The sequence below is a fragment of the Strix aluco genome, chromosome 5 (genome assembly GCF_031877795.1).
Source record: "Strix aluco isolate bStrAlu1 chromosome 5, bStrAlu1.hap1, whole genome shotgun sequence".
Classification (NCBI taxonomy): domain Eukaryota; kingdom Metazoa; phylum Chordata; class Aves; order Strigiformes; family Strigidae; genus Strix; species Strix aluco.
Window position 1 is genome coordinate 89345429 of NC_133935.1, and position 26463 is coordinate 89371891.

Sequence of the window (26463 nt, forward strand, 5' to 3'; positions counted from 1 at the left end):
CATGATCTTTGCATTAGAAGACAGATACCTTAAAGCTTGGCAGAGCAGCAGGCAGCTAAGTAAAAACTGTCAGTCCCAACTTTAGATGCAACTCTGCTGCCTACTGAAAATAAATTTTAAAAAAGGTAATTGGTTTTGATGTTAAGCAAGAGACTAAGATGTATCTCAGCAGGTAAGGATATCAATGAATGCAATGATTCTAATAACTTCCTTCCTATCTTGAGACACTTGCTTTGAATATGGGCCAGCAGTGTGCACCCACAGCCCAGAAGGCCACCCATGTGCTGGGCTGCACCCAGAGCAGTGTGGGCAGCAGGGTGATGGGGGGGGATTCTCCCCCCCTGCTCCGCTCACGGGAGACCCCCCTGCAGTGCTGGGTCCAGCTCTGGAGGCACCAACAGCAGAAGGACACGGACCTGCTTGAGTAGGTCCAGAGGAGGCCACGAAGATGCTCGGGGGGCTGGAGCACCCCCCTGTGAGGACAGGGTGAGAGAGTTGGGGGGTTCAGCTGGAGAAGAGAAGGCTCCGGGGAGACCTTAGAGCAGCCTCCCAGGACTGAAGGGCTACAGGAAAGGGGGGAGGGACAGGACAAGGGGGAACAGGTTTAAACTGACAGAGGGGAGATTTAGATGAGATCTAAGGGAGAAATTGTTCCCTGTGAGGGGGGTGAGGCCCTGGCACAGGTTGCCCAGAGAAGCTGTGGCTGCCCCCTCCCTGGAAGGGTTCAAGGCCAGGTTGGACGGGGCTTTGGGCAACCTGGGCTAGTGGAAGGTGTCCCTGCCCGGGGCAGGGGGGTGGGAACTAAATGATCCTTAAGGTCCCTTCCAATCCAAACCATTCTATGATTCTATGATCTTCAGTGTTTCAGAGCGACTAACTACAGATTCATAATCTTTCACTGAACCACCCAAGAAGAGAAGGTGAGACATACAGTGACAAACACATGACTTCTCAACTCCAGATAAAGAAGCTGCAATCTTCCCAGGAAAGCTACACCAGGCTCCACCGCACAGACAAACAAACCACCCCACAACAGTCTATTAACTGCTCTATGTCTCCTGCTTCTCTGTTAGACAGGAGAGAACCTAACTGTTCCAAGAGGATGGAACGAGAGAGAGAGCGAGAGAGAGCGAGCGAGAGCGAGCGAGAGCGAGCGAGAGCGAGCGAGAGCGAGCGAGAGAGAGCGAGCGAGAGCGAGCGAGAGCGAGCGAGAGCGAGCGAGAGCGAGCGAGCGAGAGCGAGCGCGAGCGAGCGCGAGCGAGCGCGAGAGAGCGCGAGAGAGCGCGAGAGCGAGAGAGCGCGCGAGCGCGAGAGCGAGAGAGCGCGCGAGCGCGAGAGCGAGAGAGCGCGCGAGCGCGAGAGCGAGAGAGCGCGCGAGCGCGAGAGCGAGAGCGAGAGAGCGCGAGAGAGCGAGAGAGAGCGCGAGAGAGCGAGAGAGAGCGCGAGAGAGCGAGAGAGAGTGAGAGAGAGTGAGAGAGTGAGAGAGTGAGAGAGTGAGAAGATTTTGCTGTTTCACAGACACAAACCCTTTTTGCCCATGCTAAGATGCTGAATAAAGCCCAGGAAATTGGTTAGTTTGCTGTTGACATCCATACAGGAACTAAGACTTCATCTACTAATTTCTTCATTCTGAGAAGTCCACTTACAAGTTAATATGCACCTAAAATGAACGGCAATATTTCTGGCTAGTTTCAAAAGCAAATTGTCTTTCACCTCAATGAACAACTGGCACCTTTAGTGTTACTTGTGTGGGAAAAGTTTTGAACTAGAGTACAAAGAGATTACAAGTCAGAACTAAGTAAAGTGTCTCTAAAAAAAGCTCCACCCTCCCATCTCAAAAAAAGCATGTAAAAAAACCCCAACCCAACAATGGGAAGACTGAAACCAAAATGAAGTGCTCAGAATTAACATTTGCTGTAACTGCCTGCAGTGTAAGTACAGGGCACTAAACAGGTCACACAATCCTAAGGAAATGACCTCCAGCCCCTAGTTCTAGAGGACTTTGCCTCTGCAGGCTCCAAGCGCTGAAATGGAAAGTACAGCATGCATCCAAATAACTTGTGCACATGACCCAACCCCCCAAACCGGGTCTGGATTCACACATATCCTGAAGTCATGGGTCAGATGTACAAATGGCAGGATATAGCTGTCCAAGTGTAAATACTTACATGCAAGCTATTTAGATAGACTCTTTTTATAATTAAGACATTGAAATGGACAACTGCAGGGTTGGATTCACTGACCTATTTTCAACATCCACCTTGGTCCAGGTGAATCATACAGCAAATAACCTGTTATCTCCACTGTCTCTAAAGGGGCTCTAGAAAATAGCTTGAAAAGATGTGTGTGCGCGTGTGTGTGTTTATACCTGAAGTCAAGCAGGATAAGGTGACTCAAAATGCCTTCTCCAGTTCCAGCATGAGTTTTTGCCCTAATTATTCACAGTAATATATACACTATAAATTCTGTTGGAGAGGAAAGTATTAGATAAAACACAGCATCATCCTCTTTCCCCTGATGGCAGGTTGGAACAGAGTGGAGCAGTGTGGAAAGAGCCCATACCTTGCTCTAAGCTAACAAATAATTCTACAACAAATTCTTAGCACAGATATACAGAGGCAGTCACCTCCATCACCTTGCTGACTGAGTATAAAGCAAGCAGCAGGTACCTAACCCTGCACACTTCTCACCAACAGACTGACTGCAATTGTACCTGCAGCTGTTCACAGTGGAAGAGCACACAGAGAGAGTCTAATTGTCTCCCACTTGACAAAGAGAACTCAGCTTCCTCGAGTCAGTCTGCCAGATCCCCATCAGGGCAGTGGGAATGGACAGGGTTGGTTTGAAAGGCATCCTATAATGACAGCTGAGCCTTTGGAGTTGTATTTCCTGAGCCTTGGCTCAGTTTAGCCTATAGTTTTGCTGAAGAACTAACTCACAAGAGGCAGAAAATAGCATGAATATGGATTGGGTGGATGAAGGACACGAGAATTTCACACAAACAGCAAAGGGAAATACAGTCCGGTAAGAACACAGTACAAGCAAGTATTTGGAAGCTATTTCTGTCTTTCATCATTAATCCAGTTAATAATAACCTTCCAAAGAGGATTGTTAAAAAAGGCCGTAACAGCTTAGCTGTTTTAAGGCCAGTCCTTGACCTATTTTAGTTTTAGCTTATTTCAGCTGCTTAATCATTACCTGCTTTGCACTTTCTGCAACCATCACAGCTTCTTGCTGAGGCTCCAGGAGAACAAGTTGCAAGCGCGGTATTTCTGAAATATTCAAAACACAATCTCTTGGAAAATTAAAACTCTGATTTAGAGAGTAACAGGATATTCTTCCAGGAGCTTTAGAGAACAGGGCACATGGCTGTTAGTAACACTTATGTACTGGAGATATATATATATAACATTGTCATTGGATAATGTGTTTGGTTTGTTTGTTTTTTTTTTTTTTTTTTTTAAGAGGCAAACCACCAAAACAACATGCTGTTTTAAGCACCTTTTAGAAAAGAACAATTGCTGTTATACAGACTAAAATTAAAGGACAACGGATAGAGTTTCAAGTTTTAAGAAACATTTTTATAAAGGAGGGGAAAGAAAAAAACTATTGTAGCAAAATGTTTCAAATTTCATTTGGATAAAAATGAAACGAGAAATTGTTAAAATTAGAGAAGAATAAACCACTCAAGTGCTATGGTCCAAGTCAAGACTGGTATAAGAACTCAGCTGCTGTTTGACTCAGGATATTTTTACACTTATGTTTCTGTAAACTGGCATATATACATCATTTATCATAGGCATGTCACTGTATACAATGAAATGACTGGTATATGAGGGGAGAGCAGTGGATATCATCAAGGCCTTCGGTAAAGCTTTTGGCACTGTCTCCCATAAGAGCCTTGTAGAGAAGCTGCTGATGTATAGGCTGGATGAGCAGACAGTGACATGGATTAAAAACTGTCTGAATGCCCAGCCAAGAAGGTGGTGATCAGCAGCATGAAGTCTAGTTGGAGGGCAGTAACTTCGCAGCATACCCCATGGGTCAGTACTGGGTCCGATCATGGTCAACATCTTCATTAATGGTCTGATGATAAAGCAGACTGTACCCTCAGCAAGCTTGCAGATGATGCAAAACTGGGAGAAGCTGCTGATACACCAGAGGGTTGTGCTGCCATCCAGAGAGACCTGGACAGGCTGGAGAAATGGGCTGACAGGAACCTCATGAAGTTCAACAAAGACAAATGCAAACTCCTGCACTTGGGGAAGTATAAGCCCATAGCACCAGTTTCTGCTGGGGACCACCCAGCTGGAAAGCAGCTTTACAGCAAAGGCCCCGGGGGTCCTGGCTGACACCAAGCTGACTGGGAGCCAGCAATGTGTCCTTCACACAGAGAAGGCTAAAGGTATCCTGGGCTGTGTTAGGCAAAGTATTCCTTCGCCTCTACTCAGCACTAGTGAACCCACACCTGGAGCACTGGGTCCAGTTCTGGGCTCCTGTGTGCAGGAGAGACATGGACATACCGGAGAGAGTCCAACAAAAAGCCACGAAGATGTGAAGGGACACGAGCATCTCTCCTGTGAGGAAAGGCTGAGAGGGCCGGGACTCTTCAGCCTGGGGAAGAGAAGGCTCAGGGGATCTCATCTCCGAGTATAAATACCTGGACGAAGAGTGTAGAGAAGGTGGAGCCAGGCTCTTTCCAGTGGTACCCAGTGACAGGACCAGAGGCAATGGGCACAAACTGGAACACGGGAGGTTCCCTCTGAACATCAGGAAACCCTTTTTCCACTGTGAGGGCGACTGAGCACCGGCACAGGCTGCCCAGGGAGGTTGTGGAGTCTCCATCCTCAGAGACGTTCAAAAAACATCTAGACACTGTCCTGGGCAACTGGCTCTGGGTCCCTTCCAACCTCAACCAATCTATGATACTCAAGACATAGTCAAGACACTTTGATACTCCAAAGCAGAAGACAGGCAAAAAAGTGACCTGTGCCACATCTAGGAAAAAAAAATTTCACAGTAATAATTATGGTTATTTAGCTTTCCTGATTAATTACTACAGGAAGAAAGCTTCCGTTTACATTTGATACCAACAGACACCATCTCAGTCTTCTTACTACCTGGTGAGATGGTGAACGTGTTCATTTCCATGCTGGCTACTTGCCAGTAAATATCTGTCTTTAAACAATTTGAGGAAGTCTCTGTGGAGAGACCAAAAAGCAAACTTCCAACACCTATGAAGAGGTTATTGAGAAGAGAGACCCAGGCTTTTTACAGTGGTGCAAGGTAGGATGATGAAGGACAACACACATATACTGAAACAAAATAGGTTCCAGCTGGATGTAATGAAGACCTTTTTTGTCACAAGGACAGTCACGTGTCATAACAGGCTGTTCAGGGAGGTTGGGCAGTCACCATCACTGGAGGTTTTCAAGACCTGACTGGATAAAGCCTTGAGCAACCTGGTCTGATCTCAAAGTTGATACTGCTTCTAGGAGGAAGCTGGACTAAAATCTTCCTTCGATCCTGTTCAACGTAAATTATTCTGTGGTTCTATGATTCAACTCAGTTCTACCTAATTCTATTAGAGATAATGCCTCAACTTTTTAGTGTAAGAGCCAGTAAGACAACTTATACAATGTCTTTCTTCCCCAGAAATATCAACTTAGAAGCAGAAGAAATAGACCCCAGTTTTGTGAACACATAACTATCAATAATGATATGAAACATATGTTAATACATATGCAAAAAAAAAAATCCAGGACCAAGTTAAAACAGTTTTGTTAGGGATAAGAATTTTCATACTTTCCAATTCTGAGCATGCAGAGAGGACAAAGCATTAACATACAGTATAAGGTTTTCTTTTGTGCCCCTTTAGACTCTTTTCTATACAAAAAGGTATTTACTGAGTTAAAAGTATTATGTATTTTGAGGAGGCTCAAATGAATTTTTTTGTGAATTCTAACACCTGGAAAGCAGTCTGTCCATTTTCTGTAATAATGGCTTTCCTTTATCGACTCATACCATACTGTAGTCTTTCAACAACTTTTTCTTCCACTGAATGGACTAGGGAAAGCCTTATATCTAATGTTAGATTATTTATACAGTGACTCTGAAAAAGCAATCTCTAGCTCTCAATCCAGATGTTTGCTCTCTTTGAAACTGGCCGAACTTCATAGGCTTTTCCTGAATATAACAGAATCATTGAATCATTCAGGTTGGAAAAGACCCTTAAGATCATCGAGTTCAACTGTTTACCTAACTCTTTTCTATTTATTTAGTGCAGAGGAAAAAGTAGAAAAAGGTAAACTCAGTGGTCTCTTATGTAGCCAGAAAGACATTCAAACTTTTCTTGAAGCAGCTCTTTGAGTGATTAAGGAATCCATGTGGCTAGTAAAGAGAGCAACAGATATACTGGTATAATGCACTCCTAAGCCCGTGAAAATCAAGACTGTACAAAGACTTCAAATGTGTTTACATTTTAGAAAATAATAGTTAAGTTAGTTTGGAAGCATTTGTTGAGGTCTGCTTGAAAATCATCAGAAATTGCAAAATATAAGGTAAAGCTATGTAAATCCTTATTTAATTCTACTCAAGTTAGGACTGGAGTACTGTGGGCAGTTTTAGGTATCACATTTTAAATAAGACTGACAAATTAGAAAGTCATCAGAAGGCAAAAAGGAGTAGAAGTATTTAGAACCTACAGAGGAGGTTTGAAAGATGATGATTTTTTTACATGTGTCCATTTCATCTTTTGGCGTTTTAAGAAATTACATCTCCCAGCGTTTAAAATGTTAAAAAATGTCAGTAACCAAGCGTTCAACACACCCACTGGAAACAGAATTACAACAAAAAAAGCTTGTTTTGAAGTAAACATGCAGGTAAATATACACTGGGAAATACCTTTTAAGTAATGTGACAGTGATGCTCTAAAAGGCACTGCATTTTTCAGGTGGAATTCCTTTCAGCGGAGGAAGAACCTGCTTTTTAAGAAAGCTGGTGACAGCCTTCCAGGTACATTTTGGACATACTCAATCTTAATTCAGGGTATGGTATCAGATTAAAAACTGGACTTCTGTAAGGCCTTTGATATGGTCCCACCAACATTTAGAGTAATTATTAAATATTTTAAGAATATGAAAATAAGTAAGAAAAATCACACCACCTTCAGTCTTCTGTCTTTCCAAGTTTTCTGTGGGTAGAAGTAAAGTCCCATTCCAGTCTTCCTGATCTATTATTATTTCCTGTGAGGTTGTTTCATCCTATTTAAACATACGACAGAGAGGAGAAAGATAAATCTCAATACAGTTTATATATACACATTAGACTTTGATCTTTCAGTTAACCTTTTAACAAATCAATTAGCAACTTCTAAATTACTCAAATTGATTCCTATTTCTTCCCAGGCTTCCATAGTCATAACATGTCCGCCCATCAGCTGAGAGAACCTTTAAGAGCCTTTCTCAAGCAATACATTATAAGAAAGGAATTCCAAACATTTCATTCAGTTTCAGTTCCTCAACACACAAGAAAATTTCAGGTGACTCATATGAAAAGATCATACCTGTTTCTTCAATTCAGAGACCTGCACTACTGACTGGGATTTCAGCTCATTCTGGCAGCAGACAAATTCTTCAGATTTCTGTACCAGTTCATCTAATGAAGGGGAAAAAAGGGGAGTTAAGGTGTGTTCTTGCCTTTTTTGCTGAAATATATCCAGTTTACATGCACAATAGTATATGAGATCCCTTATCTCTAGTCACAGCTTCAGTTTTGGGCTGCAAAGGAGCTGGAAGAAAATCAATCTGAAATAATAGCTTGAGACAAGATCAATGTTATTACTTCTAATAAAGGCCTAAGAGAAAATGGTACAGTTTGCTTTCCTTGGTTGTTTTACTTATAATTTCAGTAAAATTAAGACTCTGAAGAATGAGGCACATCAAAAAGAACCTACATAAGTTGATGGAAAAAATCCAACAAGTTATTAAAATTAATTATAAAAAAATACATCTGGCTCAAGAAATCCATAAGCCTCAAAAGGTTAAAGGCTGGGACAGCACACCAGTGTTGTGGTTTAACCCCAGCCAGCAATTAAGCAGAACACAGTCACTTGCTTACTCTGCCCCCGTCCTTCAGTGGGACAGGAAAGAGACTCAGAAAAAAAAAGCAAAACTCATGGGTTGAGATAAATACAGTTTAAATAGGACAGAAAAGGAAGGGAAAATAATAACAGAACGTACAAAACAAGTGATGCACAATATAATTTTGCTCACCACCTGCTGACCATTGCCTAGCCAATACCTGAGTCACAGTGTCCCCTGGCCAACTCCCCCCAGTGTGTATACTGGCCATGATGTCATATGGTCTGGAATACCCCTTTGGCTCGTTTGGGTCAGCTGTCCTTGCTGTGTCCCCTCCCAGCTTCTTGTGCACTCCCAGCCTCCGCTGGCAGGGCAGTACGAGAAGCTGAAAAGTCCTTGATTTAATATAAACACTGCTTAGCAACAACTAAGATATCTGTGTGTTATCAACATTATTCTCATCCTAAACCAAAACCACAGCATGGTACCAGTTACTAGGAAGAAAATTAACTTTATTCCAGCCAAAACCAGGACAACAAGGAAATCACCATATATGCTGCCATACTCTTATGTTCCTCCTCTTGCAACTGGCTCTGGTCACTGCCAAAGACAGAAAGGTGGGATCACACTAGAGGGGCCTTTAGTTTGATACAGTACAACCACTCCTATGTTCCTATGCAATCAGGAATTGATATACCAAAACTTTCTTTATGAGCTATTATAAAAACAAAGCCAAATAGAAGGCAACCCAATGATCCTTAGGCTCTTGAGAACCTGCTTCACCAAACTGCTGTGCTTGCTCACCCTGTAGTTTCTGTATTGTAGCACTGTTTTCAGCAGACAACACCAACAGCCGGTCAACATCCTGTTTCAGCTGATCATTTTCAGCTACAAGGGCAGCATGGCTAGACTGCAGCTCTTGCTCAGCCACCTTAAGACAACTGATCTGCAGGTTTTTCTCTTCCACCTCCAGCCTTTGTTCCTGCTCCAGGTCTTTATACTTCACCTCTAATTCAGCTTGTGCTCTTCTTGCCTCTTCCAGGTGTTCCAAGAGACGCTGCACCTCCTCCTGCAAGCGATGGGAGGACAGCTTCCTCTCAGCTAGTTCCAGCTCCATCTTCTCTCTGAGATCCCGAGACTCTTGTCTCTCTGCATTTAGCACATCCCTCAGGGAGCTTAGATCCACTTCCATCTTCTGGCACTGATCTCGGAGTGTCTGTAAAAGGATATGGAATTTAATTTAACTCTCACCTAGTTCAATACATTGCCAAAGCAAAATACCTGAATTTTATTTTAAAATTGCCATTAAATCATTTTCAAATATCTAAATAGCAGAAAGGAGGAAACAGACATGGCACAAATCTCAATTTATTAGAAAGAAACTGTCCTACTATTTGCAAATTGCAAGAAAGCAATGCTGGAAGAACCAAGAACTCTCCATTTTGGTAAAGAAAAGATAAGTCTTAATTTACAGCAGGGGAATGTAGAGGAAACAATAGAACAGTGGCCATGAGTTCCCTTTTAGAGAAAGAAAGTTTCCCCAAAAGGGGAGGAAGGACTACCACAAGAGTGGGAACTCAATAATTACAGAGTAAAATTAAAAAACAGAACAAAAGTATGTATGTGAAAGGGGGTCAAAAATGCTGAAATGGGAAACTGGAGGTAACAGAGTGCTCCACACAGTGCCCATCGCTTCAAGAAAGATCCCAGAAAGCTCATTGACACTGACCAGAGATTTAAGACAACCAAGGAACAGAAACACACCCTACACTTGCCAGAATTCCTTTTGTCAAACTTCCTCCTCCTGGGGCTGGGGACAGTCAACACAGCTAGTTTCAGGAGGAGGTTTATGATGAGCTCCCTTTATGGGTAGGAAGAGAAGCTTCAGACACATGGCCTCAAGTTTGTATGTGTACCAAGGTCTCCCTCTGACCACAGAACATGCATGGGGAGAGTCAAAGACACAGAGGAGAAGTCAGGGGATCTCAACAACCATGCCATGAAGACCAACAGCCATGCTGACACTCCATGGAACACCCTGGCGAGCAATGTAATCAGTAGTGAGTACAAGTCAGCTCACTGAAGTTCTTCACCTCTTCTGGTGGTAAGAGGCCCCAACACTGTGCCTGGCTGGGACACATGGAAAAAGAAAATAGAGTGGTGCATAAGTGTGTAAAAGTTGTAAAAGTGAGGTTCAGCATGACTGGCTGGAGATTGTGCAGCCTACTAACATGAGACTGATATAGTATAAGTCTCTTCTAATGGGATGAAGAATTATTTTCAGAAGTTCAGATATTAGAAAAAAATTAAAAATACACTCATCCTGTATCTGCAAACAAGCCTTTTAAGAGATTGCATAGTAAACCCTGTCTCAAGGGGCACATGTATTATGTAGTCATATATGCACAGACTTGATCTCATTCTCTTCACGCTCCAGAAAGATTAAGTGAGAGCCAACACCACTCCAGAAGCTGTGTCATCATATTAGCAAGTTCTCAGCACGACATACCAAAGAATATCTATCTATGCTCTGATGTGGCCTGGATACTGCAGTCCATAAACAGTGTAACTACTGTTAGGCACTTTCTTCTTAGGCGAAGCATTGTGTATTTGATGGCTTTGAATGTATCAGTCAGCACCGTGGCGTATGGACAGATTTTGTCCCTGTCCACCTGCCCAGAATCTGGGTCACTGGAGATGGCTGCTGCAGGATCCCTATCCCTGTTGTTTGGCTGCACATATTATAAACTATGCATACAGATCTGCACCTCTAAAACCTAATCTGAGGGAATCCCTCCAGCTCATTTCATACTGGAAACCTGGTGCCAGAAATAAGCTAATCTGGTAACTTCTGAGCTACTGACAAAGGCCCCATCCACCACTTGCACATGAGAGTAAGGCAGTATGCAAAGCATGAAAAGGTACCTGGTTTTGTTGTTCGGCAGTACGTAATTCCTGATGCAGCAATTCTACCACCTGAGTTCGTCCTAGCAGAGCTGCTTCCTGCTCCTCTAGCTTTCTCTGCAGTGTTCGCAGGTTCTGTGAGAGAGACAGTGCTATACCAGTATCTGGGAGGCTAACAAGGAGGCTAGATTTCCTGGTTTGATCCATACACCTAGTTTTCATAACACAATTACTTTAATAGCCTGAATAACTTCATTTTTGTTGACACTTGTTCTGAAGTCCTAGCGCAGTAGGAAGAGCTCACCATTGTTTCACAAATAGGGAACTGGAACACAATGATTTAATACTTTTTAACTGTTCTTTCTTTTCAATCAATAGCAAATGAGCAGATTTAAGCTAGGACTCTGAAAGTCCAAACTAGCATCCAAAAAAATCCCAAACAATCAAATCATATCTCTTCTCACCCCTTCTGAGTTACTTTGCTGAGAACTGTTCTCTCAGGCTCTCTTCAGACTGGTAAAATTTCCTTTCCTGTGTCCTCCCATAATAAGATTATTATATCAAATATACCTGCTGCATCTCTACTTCCAGATCTGACCGGGTCACTATCTTGAGCAATTCAGCTTGGTGCTGGCAAACCTGCTCTTCCAGGAGAGCTTCCTTCTCCTGAACCACTTCCTGCAGGGAGCTCAGCTGCAAACATAAGCCACAAAAAACAAAACCAAAGAGGTTATGAGCTTAACAGTCATGCAGGCTTGCTTTCAACATGCACCAGCATAATATGCATGTGATGAGGTCTTCACCCTGATAATCCTATATGTCACCTCGGTCAAATGGTATCTTTATCCTACTAATATGTATATATTAAATGATAATATTTCAGATTCCAGAAAGCAAAACCCATAGAATTTAATCTACAAATATGCAGAATGATAAAAGATATGATTACTATACAATTACAAGTTCATAAAACTTCTGGGTTTTTATTTGTGTAGGCTTCAGTCCAATTAACAGATCAAAAGCTAAACCTGTAATTCAGAGTATTAAAAATCTTTCCATAAATAAACACAATGTAACATAACAGCTGTTACATTATGGGATAAAAAGCTTCTCTGCACATCCACAATAGAACAGAGAGGCAATGGCAGGTCTGGGAGCTGAAAGAATACTCTGTCCCAGCTACTCCAAAGCCCATCACGCAACAGCAATGGCAGGTAGGGAAGAACCCAAATTCTGACTGGGAGGAAGGGCCGCCCTGTCCAGGTCTTTCCAGGGGCTGTTCCCCACCTCCTCAGAGCGCCATCGGTCCCACTGTCCAAGTGTGAAATCCATTACGATGACTTAACTGCTAAGCACCGTCTGCACTAAAGGTGGTTGCTGCCAAGGGGTACAGAATATATAATGGGAGGAAGATGAAGAGCATTTTGGGATTGTGAAAGACTTAGGGGATGTTTAGAGGAGGAACCAAAGACAGGAAAATGGATGAACCTAGGTGATCTGTGGAGGAAGAAAACCAAAAAAATAGAGGGTAAGGGAATTAAAAAAGGCCAGTTGTGTAAACAGTGGCTGGTCAATATGCTTGTCTGCCACGCCATGCACCTGACCAGCAGTCCATCTTCTTACTAAGCACCATTTCTCACTCTTTTATTGTGGGAAAGGGTCTCTATTTGGTGTGCATTTCTGTGTGTTTGGGGGGTCTAAGTGCTAGCAACCAGAATCAAACTGTGAGTCAAAGGGTCTGTGTGTCCACAGTGCCAGCAACTGCAGAGATGAGAGGAAGGGAACTTAAGGGCCAGCAACTGCTGTGGGACCACAGTCAGAGGGCCTGTGTGCACATGGCGCCAGAAACCAGAGCAAGTGTGAGTGTGCAGCTGAACGCATGATCACTAGTGAGTACCAAGCCAGATTAGCTGGCAAGTAGGTAAAGTAACCTGGGAGCCAGGACAGAGGGGGAATGGTGCTCAAGGGTGAGATCACAGGCAGGCTTCGCTACTGGATGGACCAGGGGAGTTCTGGCCAGCTGCCAGAGACCACAGGGTCTTGAGGGTCTCCAAGGACGAGACCTGCTGTTGCGTATGTATGAATCTCTAAGGGAGCTGGCTACTAGAGAGACCAGGGGAGTCCTGGTCAGCTGTGTGCATGTGAATTCCTATGTGTCTCTAAGAGGGAGAGCAGAGGGAGGTTGGCTACCAGAGGGACAAGGAGAGTCCTGGTCAGGGCGTGTGTGTCTGTGTCTCTCCAAGGATAAGCCCACAGGGCGCTGGCTACTGAAGGGGGCAGGGGAGCTCTGGTCAGGTGTGGTGGTCAGTGTGTGGGTGTCTAAATGTGCACTAATGCATGCATTTTTCTAAAAGCAAGCCAGCACAGGGGGCCTGGCTATTGGAGTGACCAGGGGAGTCCCAGCCAGCTCTGTGCACATGCACGTGTGAACGACAGGTCTGTACCAGCAGCTGGAGTGGAACTGTGAGTCTTGGGACTTTGCATATCCACATGCTAGCAACTGGGGAGACTTGGATCTAGCGGCCAGTTACTGGGCAGACTGAGTGTCTAACCGCAGCTGTTGGGGAGATCCACAATGTACATCTGTATATATTCTTACTATTCTCTCATCTGAGCTGCCATAGAGGGAACAGGGTGAGGCTGTTGACGCTGTTAGTGTTCCTGTGAGTGCTGGGTGCATCTGTCTGTGTTATGTATGTGGCTGGCCATCTACAGATGTATACAGGATTGTACACACGCACCTGCTGGAGACACATTCTCAGCCATGCTACTGGCTGGACTGGGGGGCATGGAGCTTTGGCAACCTTGCCTCTGTCAGGCTGCAGGATTTAGCCATACTCCCTAGCAGCAGCATGTCCTCAGAAACAACTTGTCTCTCAAATTATCCAGTGGCAAGATGCATGGGAATGGTTCAAAGTTGCATCAGGGGAGGTTCAGACTTGACATTAGGAAACATTTCTTTACCAAGAGAATGGTCACACACTTAGACAGGATTCCTAGAGAGGTGGTCAATGCCCCATGTCTGGCAGTGTTTAAGAGGCATTTGGACAATGCCCTTAATAACATGCTTTAACTTTAGGTCAGCCCTGAAGTGGTCAGGCAGTGGGACTAGATGATCACTGTAGGTCCCTTCCAGCTGAACTATTCTATTCTATCATGCTAGTGTAAGTGGTGGGGTGGGAAACAGACACACACACAGGCTGATGAATAGAAAAAAGTTTTCTGTACCTGTGTTGCATACTTGATTTCAGCATCTTTCAGATTCACTTCGGCTACAGCCAGCTGTTCCTTCAGATCCTGAACAGTCTCCTCTCGCTCCCTGAGCTGCTCTTTTAGTGCTTCGGCTTCCTCTCTATGCCCTTCACTTGTATTTTGGTTATTCTGACATTGCAAGAGGAAAGAAGTGAGAAGAAATGAAACAAAAGCAAGTAAATTGATCAGTATTACTGGTCAATTAAAAAAAAATTAGAATGCTACGGTGCTCTTGTGCAGTAACTATTTTCCCTATTTTTATGTAGATATGCACAAGATGTCTTTAATTAGGACACATCACATCACTTTGGAATGGCTAATTTTCCATGAATCCTTCCATATAAACTAAATTGAGCCATATTATTAAATAAAATATAATACACATACTACTATATGACTACCTTGATTTGTGAGGCTTTTAATTTCACAGATTTCTCTAATACCAGAAATGAAACATTTTTTAATTAGCGATAGAAGAATATTCTCCACATGACAAAGGGGCAGACATTAAACATTCTAGACTTACAGAAAATGCCCATGGAAATCTCTTTAGACTAAAGGGATTTATAGCAATGAACCTGTTCAAAATAAGCAAAGGGAACATGCAAACAATCAACAGTTCTACTCCACTGTGAGGCACTAATATCCTCTGTTTATGACCATGAAATTTAAACTTAGATGACATTTCACACAAAACGTGTGCTTAGGCTATGTCTACTCAGACATACTAGCACACTACGCCTGCACTCTGGTTTTGTCTCTCAAAGATCATCTGTATGTCAGGCAATTCTCTAATACCACAGTTGTACACCTACTTAACACGGAGTCAGATATTACGTCCAGCATATCAACACTGCCACTGAGAAGCAGGGAAAACATCCTTCTATTGTTATCACCTTCGCACTCCCAACTACTTCAAGTACTTAGTGCTGGGGATTTTTGACTGAATATATACAGAAAGTTCTCTCTTTCTTTTCCCTTGTTACAAGTATTGGATCAAAGATCACCAATAACAAATGGAGTTTTTAGGACGTCAGTGTAATAATAATAAGTAAGAAGCTACTGTTCCTCAAAAGATATGTCACCTACAGAGAAGGTCTTTGGAAGCAGGTAGAATAGCCAGACAAGGAAAGCTTTAATTGCACTTAAGCTCAGAACAGGTTAAAAAAAAAAAAAAGAAACAACAGAAGTGCAGGAAGCTTTAAGAAGCCAGGGATACAAATAATTTTAAGGCTGGGGCAAAGCAGTTGCTAGCAGGGGGAAGATGGGTGGATTAATTTGCTTACTTGGGACTAGCTTTCAGGATCGATATTTACAGTCTTAGCTTTCAGGGTTGGTATTTCCAGTTGGATTTGGAAAAGCTTCTGATAAAGTCCTTGCACACTGGCCACTACATGGAGTGCCACCATTAAGGACAGTAGCACAGCCACAAAGTTTCCAGAGCTCAAGCTTTCAAATATCATGTTTTTCCAAAATGTATAAATTCTTATATATATACATAATTTGTTTACACACTTTAAGAGGAGATTCAATTGTTCTGTATACAAATAACTACTTAATAGAAAGATGCAAGTTGATATTTTGATTCTTCTGAAAACGAGGCTTTCTGTTAAAAGCCCAGAAAGTAATAGTAGCAATTAGATATTTAAAATACAGCCTTCCCATGGGGCCCCTGTCACAGAGAGGGAAAAAAAAAAACAAACCCACCTTTGCTATATTTATCCCTCATGATTTCCAGAAGGAATCACTAATGTTCAATACCTCAGCACAACATGCAACCCTAACCCAAATTTTTCATCTTCAAATGACAGGGGTATCTGTCTAAGAAATATCACCGTTACTCAAAACAGCATCTACTTGGGAAAATAATTTTAAAGGAATCTGTAGCTTCTCAGTAGGTCTAACCTTACAAGAAAATATCCAGAAAGTGCTTTCTGGGTCAAATACATAATACTGCAGGTAACTGCCCTAACATAATTTCTCTTAAGTGATGTTCTAACCTAAAACCAATAAGGCTCTGGTCCACACCATTTCCACTGGAGACTGTATCAAGACTTCATTCCTGTAATTAGAAGGACATTTCTCTTAATGGCTAATTTATACCCATCCATTCACCTGTCAATACTATCCTTTCACTTTAACAGTTCTCCCACTTTCTTGGTGCTTACCTTCCTCATACAACTGTAGAAAGAAATGACATTTCCTCTCCACCTCTGGTTGGCTAAATAGCCAAGCTATTTTAAGTGTCTAGTTACACCACGTGACGGGAGAATGGAAAGTCTTTTGCTGCTCTCAGAATTTATCTTTCCTAATTCCAAGTGAACAGAACATGGCGATGCTCCACATGGGACCTTGTCACTCCTAGTACAATAGCCGGAGGGATAACTCTTTGCCTTACCTAAAAAAAGAGTAGGCCTCTTTTTTAAATCTACATTGCACTGATTAACTGATGATAAGCTTTCTCTCATTTTGTCTTCAACTGATAAATCTGAATTTTGGAGCAAGAACACTCATCACTCCATAAAAGTAAGTCTACACAAAGTAACTTAACAGCACACAGGTCTAAACATGCTGCGTATGAATAAGGTAAAAAAAGCCTCAGCAGCAGCACAGCAATGCAAAGTGACGTAGCTAAACAGCCTCCAGGGCCTTCACTGTCTCCTGCAGCCGGGGGGTTTTCACGGTCTTGCAGTACACAGTGGCAGGATACCACAAGTACTTGATCTTGCACTTGGTAAATTTTGCTTTATATTATGTCAATCCTCAAGATCATCCAGTTCTCCCTGTATGAAATAACAGATGCTTCTTTGCATTGAGAAAGATTCTCAACATTGTATGGTAAAGTGAATTGCTATGATTTTATTTACTGGGCTTCATAAAGCCCATTTCTATGATTTTATTATTCCATCAATCAAAAATAGTAAGCACAAGTCATGGAAGCAATCTTTACTTCATTAAGTCACCTCTCACCTGACACCTTTCACTCACCCTTTAATGTTTCCTATAATCTTTTAATCTTTTTTTCAATGTTTCAGATAACCCTTATCTTCTCTGGTTTAATGAACGTCATCTGACGTCCTGCAATTCTATCACATTTCCCTTGCCTAATATTACTAACTTTTAAAAGAAAAGTATATGGTCAGCGTAACAATTTTCAAAAATTACCAGCTTTAATGGGAGTTTATAGCTAGTAGCTAATAGTTTCTTTAATGTCTTGGCACAGGGTGCTTTCCCCTCATTTTTTACCTAGCTTTACACGATTATAGCTTGTTAACCGTAAAACCTTGTGGTGGCACAGGAAGCTACATGGCTGGAAAAAAAATACGTATTTTTTTTTTACATTTAAGTTACTGCCTTTCAATCTTAATGGCCTCCTTACCTTCTTGTTCTTGTATTTCATCACAGAATCATCAAGGTTGGAAAAGCCCTTGAAGATCATCTAGTCCAACCATTAACCTCACACTGACCGTTCCCAACTCCACCAGATCCCTCACGCAATCTTCCCTCTCCTTTGCTGTACTCAGATGACAGATAACATTTTGAAACGTACAGCTCAGACATGCTATTTCTGCAGGAAAGAACTTAGCTACAACAGATTACGGAAGGTATGCAAAGTGAAACTGGCCCATACCCTTAAAAATATGAAGTTGTGCATCCAAGGGCACCTGCAGTACAAGGAAGCTGGACCAGCTTCCTACAGCACAGACAACTTTGCTGAAACTATGAATCTCCTGCTAACAAGAGAGATAGGACCTGCTAGCTCACTGGGACCTAAAATGTAGGGTGGCACCAGATTATCAGTAGAGGCCAACATCTTTTAAGTAGCCCTGTTCTCCCAACCTTGGGATGCACTTGCTCCTCTGGTAAGGTCTGTGCAGGCAACGGTGATCCTTTCTCTGTCAGCTCCTCAATGCGTTTGTTCAGGGAGGCCAGTTTGGCTTTGGCCTGAAGTTTAAGCTTCATCAGCTTAGCATCTGCAGCCTCTCGCTCTTCCTGTAAAAGAAGGATACAAACTGACTGCACTTACAATACCAGTGCTATCACCCTGAAAGCTCCACTTGGAAAAGTTACATAATTTGTTGGTCTGACATTCTTCGTCCAAACCTGTCACCCCAGTAACACTGCTAATTAAAACACATCGAGGAAACAAATTTGCTCTGAAACACTATACACAGCAAAATAGTTAGCTTCTCCTCTAGTACTTTCTCTTCAAGGGACAGATCACTCAAGGGACTTCTCCTAGCAATTAGTACAAACTCGGTTTGACTTCCTCTACTATATGTAGTCCCCCACCACTATCTCAAGTAACCGCGCTTTCTCTCATGTCATGCCTGAGGATATGTAGTGTGTATCTTTGGTTACATGCCATAAAACCACTGGACTGCTGAGTGACTGCAGCACAGCCTACTCTGTCTCAAACACTCTGAAGTGGGGAAAGAAAAACTTCACACAAAAGATGTTAGTATTTATTAGAGCCACTAGGAATCTGCACAGGTCTTGAGAAGCTCAGAGACAAAATGTTACATAACTTGGATGTAACTCAACTACTAAAGGAGTTGCTCCTAAGCAAAATGAACAGAAGCTATCCTACATCTCTTGGGTTACGGTCCATTCTTTGGATTCCAATAATACTCTGTAATTGATACATTTAGTAGTGCAGGTGTCTCAAATGTTCAAAAGAAACCAGAGACTGGCTTGCACAGAAAGCTGAAGCAGCATTTTACTCTTGGTCCCAGGTCCCCGGTGAAAGAAATGATACCTTGAGTACAGTTTCTTTTTGCTGGAGCAGGGCATCCTTTTCTCGGATCAAATCCTTCAGCTGAACAACTAGTTTTTCTGTTTGGGCTAGGCGCTCCAACAGCTCCTCAGGTGCCTCGTCCATGCTTTCTGCTTCTGGCTCTAAAGCTTGTACCTGAAACAATGAAACAAGTGCTCTGGAGGAAAAAATTCTGAACAGACTGCAGCATAGCATCCAGATGATATCTTCAGCTCCACTCCTAAATGCTGCACACCGATTCTTGCAAGCATTTCATGTAGCCTGTAGAACTATAGACAGTTAGGTGGAAGCAAGAGGAAAGCTCAGGATACCCATGAGCCAATATGCAAAAAAGAGCACCTTTGCTGAATGCAACATGAGCAAATCTGAAATGAGTGGCAGTGGAGAGACTCTACCACTCACACACTATCCACTGACTCAAGTACCAAAGGGCAACATGCAGATCAAGCCTTCCACTGTCACTCAATCAAGCAGAGCTTCCCTTTCTGCTACACAGAATCATTAGTACTCTTAAAAGTCTTTCTTCACCCTAATTCTAGTTTGTTTTCTAGGATCACCTTGAGATGTGGAAACTAAGGAGATTATGGTCTGCCCCACAAAGTGTTGACTTAAGAGGTCAGGAATATAGGAGAAGCAGAGTAGAATGACAGCTTAGTCTAGTGCTCAGCAATGAAGGAGGAAACAGTTCTCACTGAAGTCAAATGATTCACACTTCCCAAAGTAACTCTCAATAAAATCTGAAAGTCTTTAGATTAGATAACACTGTACTTACAGCAATAGAGGATTCAGTAACTGCATCTCCATCATCACCTGACAGCTCTTGTAAAACAGTATTTGCTAAACCTGACAAACGGCTCAGCATCTTCAGCCTAAAACAAAACAAAGTCAGAATACTCTTTCTTATTTGTTATTATAACTTTTTATATAGTTGCAGAGTCAAAACTGCTAAGAACAACAAATAAGCATCCCTTCATGCTGATCTCTAACGCTACAGAGGCGATCAGGCTTACAGGGAATACATCTCCTCTGCCGAGAGAGAAAAGCCAAAGTAAAACCTCAGGAATGAAGAAATGATCATGTACATGGCCTGTAAATACATAAAAGCTTTCTGTTAATAAGTAGTGTGAAAGGTGAAGTCAGCTCTGATGTTTGCTAAGTAGCAAGTGCATGTGACAAGACAGGACCTTGACATAAGGGAATAGCCTGGAGATGACATGTATTCCCTGGCTGCTGCCTAGCATACCTTCTTTCCTTTCCCTGAAATTCAGGAGCCGAACTGATCCAGCAAGTGGAGGTGAAGAACCAGAAAAACGCAGCAGTATCAGCCAGCAATACACAATTTGCCATTTTGGGGAGGGTGGCAGATTAAGTTCTCCATTATTAACTCAGATAACGGGATGCAATCCATCTCAATAAGTTCGCCAAATTCTAACAAGCAACTGATAAGTCAGAGTATAGAGCTGCCAACCAGAGGGATCTCAACAGGCTAGAGAAACAGATGGATAGAAACATCGTGAAGTTCAGAAAAGGCAAAACCAGAGCCCTACACCTGGGATGGAACATACATATGCAGTAGTACAGGCTGGGGACCAACTGGCTGTAAAACTGTGTTGCAGGCAACAACCTAGGGATGCTGGTAGATAAGCTCAACATGAGTCAGCAGTGTGCTCTGACAGCAGAGAGGGTCAACTGTATCCTGAGTTGTATTAGTAAGACCAACCTGCAGCCAGCAGGTTGAGGGAAGAAATGATTCCTTTCTATTCAGGACTTGTAAGACTACATTTGAAGTACAGCATTCACTTTCAAGCTCCCTGATACACAAAAATGATAGGGACAAACTGAAGTAAGTACAGCAGAAAGCCCCCAGGATGATCAGGGGTTGGATTACAAGACATACAGAGAGGCTAAGAATGCCAGGATTGTTCAGCCTTGAGAACAGTGGTTAAGGAGGGGGAGATAATTGCTGTCTTCCCTGTAATCACCTATTAGGTAGCCAGACACTTCTTAAAAGGTGCACAGCAGATCGACATGAGGTAGTGGACACAGACTGCAGCATAAAAAAATCTCAGTCAGAAAAAAAAATATGCACAAGGAAGGTGATAAAAAAATACTGGAATAGGCTCATAGCAACCTGATCTAACTTTTGAAGTTAGCCAGGCTAAGAGCAGAGGGTTTGACCAAATGAATTCCCAAGGTCCCTTAAGACCTAAATCATTCTAGTATTCTATGAGGAAAGGTCACATGTGACACTTGACATGAGTTACAAAGTTACAGATCTGTCCCAGCTACAAGTCCATGCCTTTAAATGGCAAAATAATTTGTACAGATGTAAAAGAAGCTCCAATAGTGCAAACTGAAACTAAGCAAACTCACATTAGCCATAAAATCAGGTTTACATTACAATAATTATCTCCATCAAATGGAATCTTTTAATAAGACAAGATATCTTTGTTTAGCTAGAAGCAGACTTCTAAAGCTGGCTCCAATGATCCACTCATTCCTGACCTCCTTTATCTCAGTAAGCAAATCTCTGCTCTTAGATTGCCACTTAAACGGTCAGTGTGAGGTTAATGGTTGGGTTAGATGATCTTCAAGGTCTTTTTCAACCTAGATGATTCTGTAAAGTGTGAAAACATTGACAATGAAGAGAACAGTAGTGCATTATTTTTCTGTAGCAGTTACACCTTCTAACTACCCAATTTTGCAGAAGTAGAAAATGTCACAATGCACATTAGAGTATCAGTAGCAGAAAAGAGCATGTGAATACCAACCTCTTTTATGCATCGAGTAGCTCATAGATCTGCTTATTCAGTAGTAAATAGCTTTCCAAGGCAGAGCAGTCATACGCAGGTCCTTCACACCATTCTTTTTTATCTCTTGGGTATGGACAGGTTGCATGAACCAAGGCTCTTCATGGAGAGAGGAAAAAAAAGGAAAATAATTTATCCAACAGTAAAGAAATAAGCCCATTCTTGATCCTACACAGTACACTTTGGGATTATTACAGTCAGTCATTTGCAATAAGCATAATAAGTGAAAAGTCTTCCCTGTTTGGGAAACTGGATTTCTCCTGTTCTTGCAGAGACATGCCCTGGTTTCTTATGCTGCATGGCATGAGCTTAGTCTCTTCTGTCTACAGAATAAAATACTTGAGAAGCAGTTAGTGAAGCAAAAAGAAGTGAGGCAAGAAGCCAGGCCTCAAATAGTCTCTTGCAAAGAGTTCTAGAGGCTGAAACTTCTCAAGAAGCACACTGTCAGAAAGCCAGGATTGCCCACATTCTGTATCAATACAATAGCCAGTGAAAAAAAGTATAGTACTTTGCTTACTTAGCTGGCCCTGGGTGAGACTGAGGCATAGAATTCCAGAATAATATAATTTTACAGTTCCTACTAGACACATTTCTTCTGTCAACATCAACTGTTCACCAAGCTGGTAATATAAAAGACTCATTTAAAGACCTGGAATCCCTGGTTCATTATAAGAATAATAAAGTATTTATAGTTTTATAAACCACCGCCCCCACAACGCCCCAGTGAGGAACGGAATCTCCTGTCTTGGCAGTGGTAAAGCACATTTTAGAAAACAGTCATCCGAATGCAAAAATGCCTTTCTGACTGTCACCAATATTTGAAGAGGATGAATCTCATCTTTCTATTGAGCATTAGGAAGCTCAGCACAACTTCTTGAAACCACAAATGCACAATATACAGTTGAGATGTGACAGAGGTAACAGATGATAACATGACTTAGGACCCATAGAACCAATGGATGTATTATTAGAAGCGGTATTAGAAATATGGGAAGCAATAGAATCTAGGCATCTGCAGACATGCATTGTAACCAGAAATATGTACGGGGCTCAGCACATATCTGCATGCTAGAGGCACTACAATTTCAAGCATATGTACATGGACTATGTTGAGAAAAGATTCCCTGACCTTTGTCCAGGCTAGCTACATTAACCTGATATTGAACTCAAGCTAACACACCTTGCTGGGTTTGGCTCACAGTTGGCTTCCTCAAAATGCAAACAGAGGAACTGAGGCCTGTCTGCACCTATTTGCACAGGTGGACTTTAATAACCCCAAGTCTTATGGATTCATGTCTTTTGAACTCACTTTTAAATTATATTCTCAGGTCAGCTGAATATAGCCAGGGATGTGAAGAGGAATGAAAAGCGATTCTACAATTGTATAAACAGCAAAAGGAAACCCAGGAAAAACATGGGGCCACTGCTAAATGTGTCAGGGAACCTGATCACAGAAAAGGCTGATGTACTCACTGTCTTCTTTCCCAGTTTTTAGTGGCAAGACCAGGCTTCAGCAATCCCAGTCCACCGAGATCTGATGGAAAGTCTGGAGCAAAGAACAGTTACCTTATGTGGAAGAGGACCAGGCTAGGAAGCACAACTAGTCATACACAAGTCCACGGGGCCCGACAGGATGCACCCAGAAGCACAGATATCACTGCAGTGCACCCTCAGCAACTCTGCAGCTGACACAAGACTGGAAGGAGTAGCTGATACTCCACAAATGGGCATGCTGCCATCCAGAGGGACCTGGACAGGCTGGGGAAATGCACCAACAGGAACCTTATAAAGTCCAACAAAGAGAAATGCAAACTCCTGCGCCTGGAGAAGTATAAGCCCATGCACCAGTATATGCTGGAGGCAGACCAGCTGGAAAGCAGCTCTGCAGAGAAGGACCTGGGGATCATGGTGGACAACAAGTTGACCACAAGGCACGAATGGACCCTCATGGCAAAGGCCAACAGCATCCTGGGCTGCATTAGGAGTGCTGCCAGGAAGAAGGTGATCCTTCCTCTCAGCACTGGTGAGGCCACATCTGGAGTACTGCGTCCAGTTCTGGGCTCCCCAGAACAAAGAGGTGGGAACTTCTCAGAGCAAATTCAGTGAAGGACAACAAAGAGAAGGCTCAGGGAGGATCTTATCACAGAATGGGTGAGGTTAGAAGAAACCTCCGGAGCCCATCTAGTTCAACCTTCCTACTTAAAGGCCACCTAGAGTCAGTTGCCCAGGACAGTGTCCAGACAGATTTTGAATATCTCCAAGGACAGAAGCTCCACAACCTCCCTATGCAATCTGTGCCAGTGCTCAGCAACTCACACACTAAAAAAAAAGCATTTCCTGATGTTCAGAGGGAACCTCCTGTGTTTCAGTTTGTGCTCGATGCCTCTCATCCTGTCACTGGACACCACTGTAAAGAGCCTGGCTCAGTCTTCTTTGAAGCTTCCCTCAGAATAAATCCAGGAACAAACATAACATAGCTTTAAATACTGTCTCAAAGCCAACAGTCCACACACAAGGTGGTAGCTGTCTTATGCATTAGTCTCAAGGACTTGTGGCAGGAATACCCTGGTGCTCGTACTTTGTCTTTACTTCTGAGCTTACAGCAGAAAAGCATTATACCATGCTGGCCAATTTCCACTTAAACAGAAGTAGACAAACACAAAAGGACAGAGGTTATTCTGTGTTCCACTGCCTCACCCAAATAAAGTAAACAGTACAGCTCACAGAGACAAGACTATTGCTCTTCCAGGGTCATACTAACTTTGGTATGGATTTCCATTTTTGTAATTAACAGCAGAACACAAAAGACCTGCACTGTGTTCATGATGTAAGCCAGTATAGTTTGTGTTCTGGCTGCAGTTGAAAATAATGTTTTGCTCAGCATTCCTATGACTAATGAACTTTTATTTGTGAGTCTATACTTTGAACACTGGGACTAACAGTGGTGTTCGAGGAGAGGCTCCTTTACTCTGAAATATATTCCCCTTACTGACCCAAACAGCCTAGGTCCACCACTAGCCACAGGACAGTCTGCACATGAGTAATAAGCAGTGCATAAATCCATGCACTTCTACTCCAGGTATCAGCCACAGGGAAGAAAGACTTGACAGTGTTTTTCCCTAATTTATTCTATTATAAGTTTATTATACTTAAATTAAGCTTAATTCTTTGCATTTCCCTTCTTTTGAAGGCAAACAGGCATTGAAGGCGTTGTTGCTGTACCCGAGTCCTGGATCAAACCTCTCACACTGTGCAGATGGGCTCTGAAAGGGACAAGGATCGAGGGGAGCAAACAGATCCTGACCGCTGCTGCCACCCGCCACCCCAGGCCTCGGGAATCAGCAACCACCTGCCACCACGGGGAGGGGAAGCCAGCGCCGATACAGCCACAGGACCGCACGGCTGCTCCGCCCGTCCCGCAGATTTACCGACGAGAGCTTAGGCGACCGCAGTGCCTCCGGCGGGCCTCACCCGGCACAAACCTCCCCAGAGGGGCTCGGCTGCCGACGACACCCGGACACCGCGGTCAGATCGCCAGCGAAGGGCGGCACAGTCGCAGCACAGGCACCGGCGTGGGGCGGCCAGACCGGGCCGGACCACGGAGCCCAGCAGAGAGAGGGCCGCCGCCAGGTCAGCCCACCCCGCTGCTCCTCGCCGCCCTGGACCCCAAGAAGCCGCGAAGCCGCCCCGGTTCCTCAGGCCCTACAGGCCAGAAGGGCCGCTCCCAGCGGGTCTGGCAGCGGTGTCCCAGCGCTGCACGCGGAAGGAGCCCGGGCCGGGACCGCCGCCGAGAACCACGAGCCGACAGCGCCGAGCCCACAGACGGCATAGAGCGGAAGGACAGCACGGAGCGGCGGAGGGAAGCACTGACCTGCCGACGACCCACAGCCGCTGACCCCAGCAGCAACTCCGCAGCAGTGACACCAGTCCCGCCCCAGCCACCTCAGCACCGGAACACGCCGCCGCGACTTCCGGCCCCGGCGCGGACACACCCTCATCGGGAGAATAGCCAATTATCTACGGAGACGCAAAGATAGACGTGATCATCAGCTAATTGCGACGAAGCAGCCGCCTCGGCGCCATGGTTATCCTGCAACATGGCACAAAACCACCAATCCCGAGCAGGGCTGGGGGTCCCGCCCAATAACAAGGAAGCAGCCAATCAGCCAGGGCTGTCTGAGGCGCCTGCGGGCTGTGGCGGGGCGGCTGGGCCGCGCGGCGCTGAGGGGGCTGGCCCGGGGCTGGGCCGCGCCGCGGTTTGGGCTGGAAGGCACCTTTAAGGAACAGTTAGCCCGACCCCATTGCCGTGGGTCGGGACATCTTTCACGAGATCAGGTTGCTCAAAGCCCTGTGCAATCTGACCTTGAACACTTCGAGAGATGTCCAATCCAAACCTACCCTCTTTAAGTTTAAAACTGTTGGCCCCTGTCCTGTTGTGGCAGGTGCACCCGCCCAATGAAAATAGGGCTTATTGGCTGCTGAAGTGTGGCAGCTACTGATTGCCTTTTCTCTCGGGGCTTCACGGTAGTTAGGGCCTTTGGCCAACGGGAGCTGCTGTTGACCACAGGTCAGATTGGGCCTGGGTATAAACGGAGTCCCCTGGGGGCGCCATTTTGGGTTCGTCCCCTGGAGCAGCAGC

General features: G+C 43.8%; 1 protein-coding gene across 9 annotated transcripts in view; it reads right to left on the reverse strand.

Annotated features, from left to right (window-relative positions):
• Nucleotides 1-25790, reverse strand: part of GOLGB1 (golgin B1) — a 49940-nt gene extending 24150 nt beyond the window's left edge. For 5 of the 9 annotated variants that reach the window (XR_012623687.1, XR_012623688.1, XM_074828207.1 and 2 more), the window contains exons 1-12: nucleotides 25696-25790; nucleotides 21786-21923; nucleotides 19787-19883; nucleotides 18997-19149; nucleotides 18078-18230; nucleotides 14214-14366; nucleotides 11556-11678; nucleotides 11007-11120; nucleotides 8886-9297; nucleotides 7565-7656; nucleotides 7166-7262; nucleotides 3199-3272 (exon numbers count right to left, since the gene is read on the reverse strand). Coding sequence is in view for 7 of the 9 variants with exons in the window: in XM_074828207.1 (XP_074684308.1) it covers nucleotides 3199-3272; nucleotides 7166-7262; nucleotides 7565-7656; nucleotides 8886-9297; nucleotides 11007-11120; nucleotides 11556-11678; nucleotides 14214-14366; nucleotides 18078-18230; nucleotides 18997-19149; nucleotides 19787-19876 (1461 nt within the window). In the remaining 2 variants the exon portion in view is untranslated. Of the gene's footprint in view, nucleotides 1-3198; nucleotides 3273-7165; nucleotides 7263-7564; nucleotides 7657-8885; nucleotides 9298-9845; nucleotides 10153-11006; nucleotides 11121-11555; nucleotides 11679-14213; nucleotides 14367-18077; nucleotides 18231-18996; nucleotides 19150-19786; nucleotides 19884-21785; nucleotides 21924-25695 lie in introns of those variants that run through there. The other 4 variants (XM_074828204.1, XM_074828208.1, XM_074828210.1 and 1 more) reach the window with 4 other exon arrangements.
• Nucleotides 25791-26463: the final 673 nt, after the last annotated feature.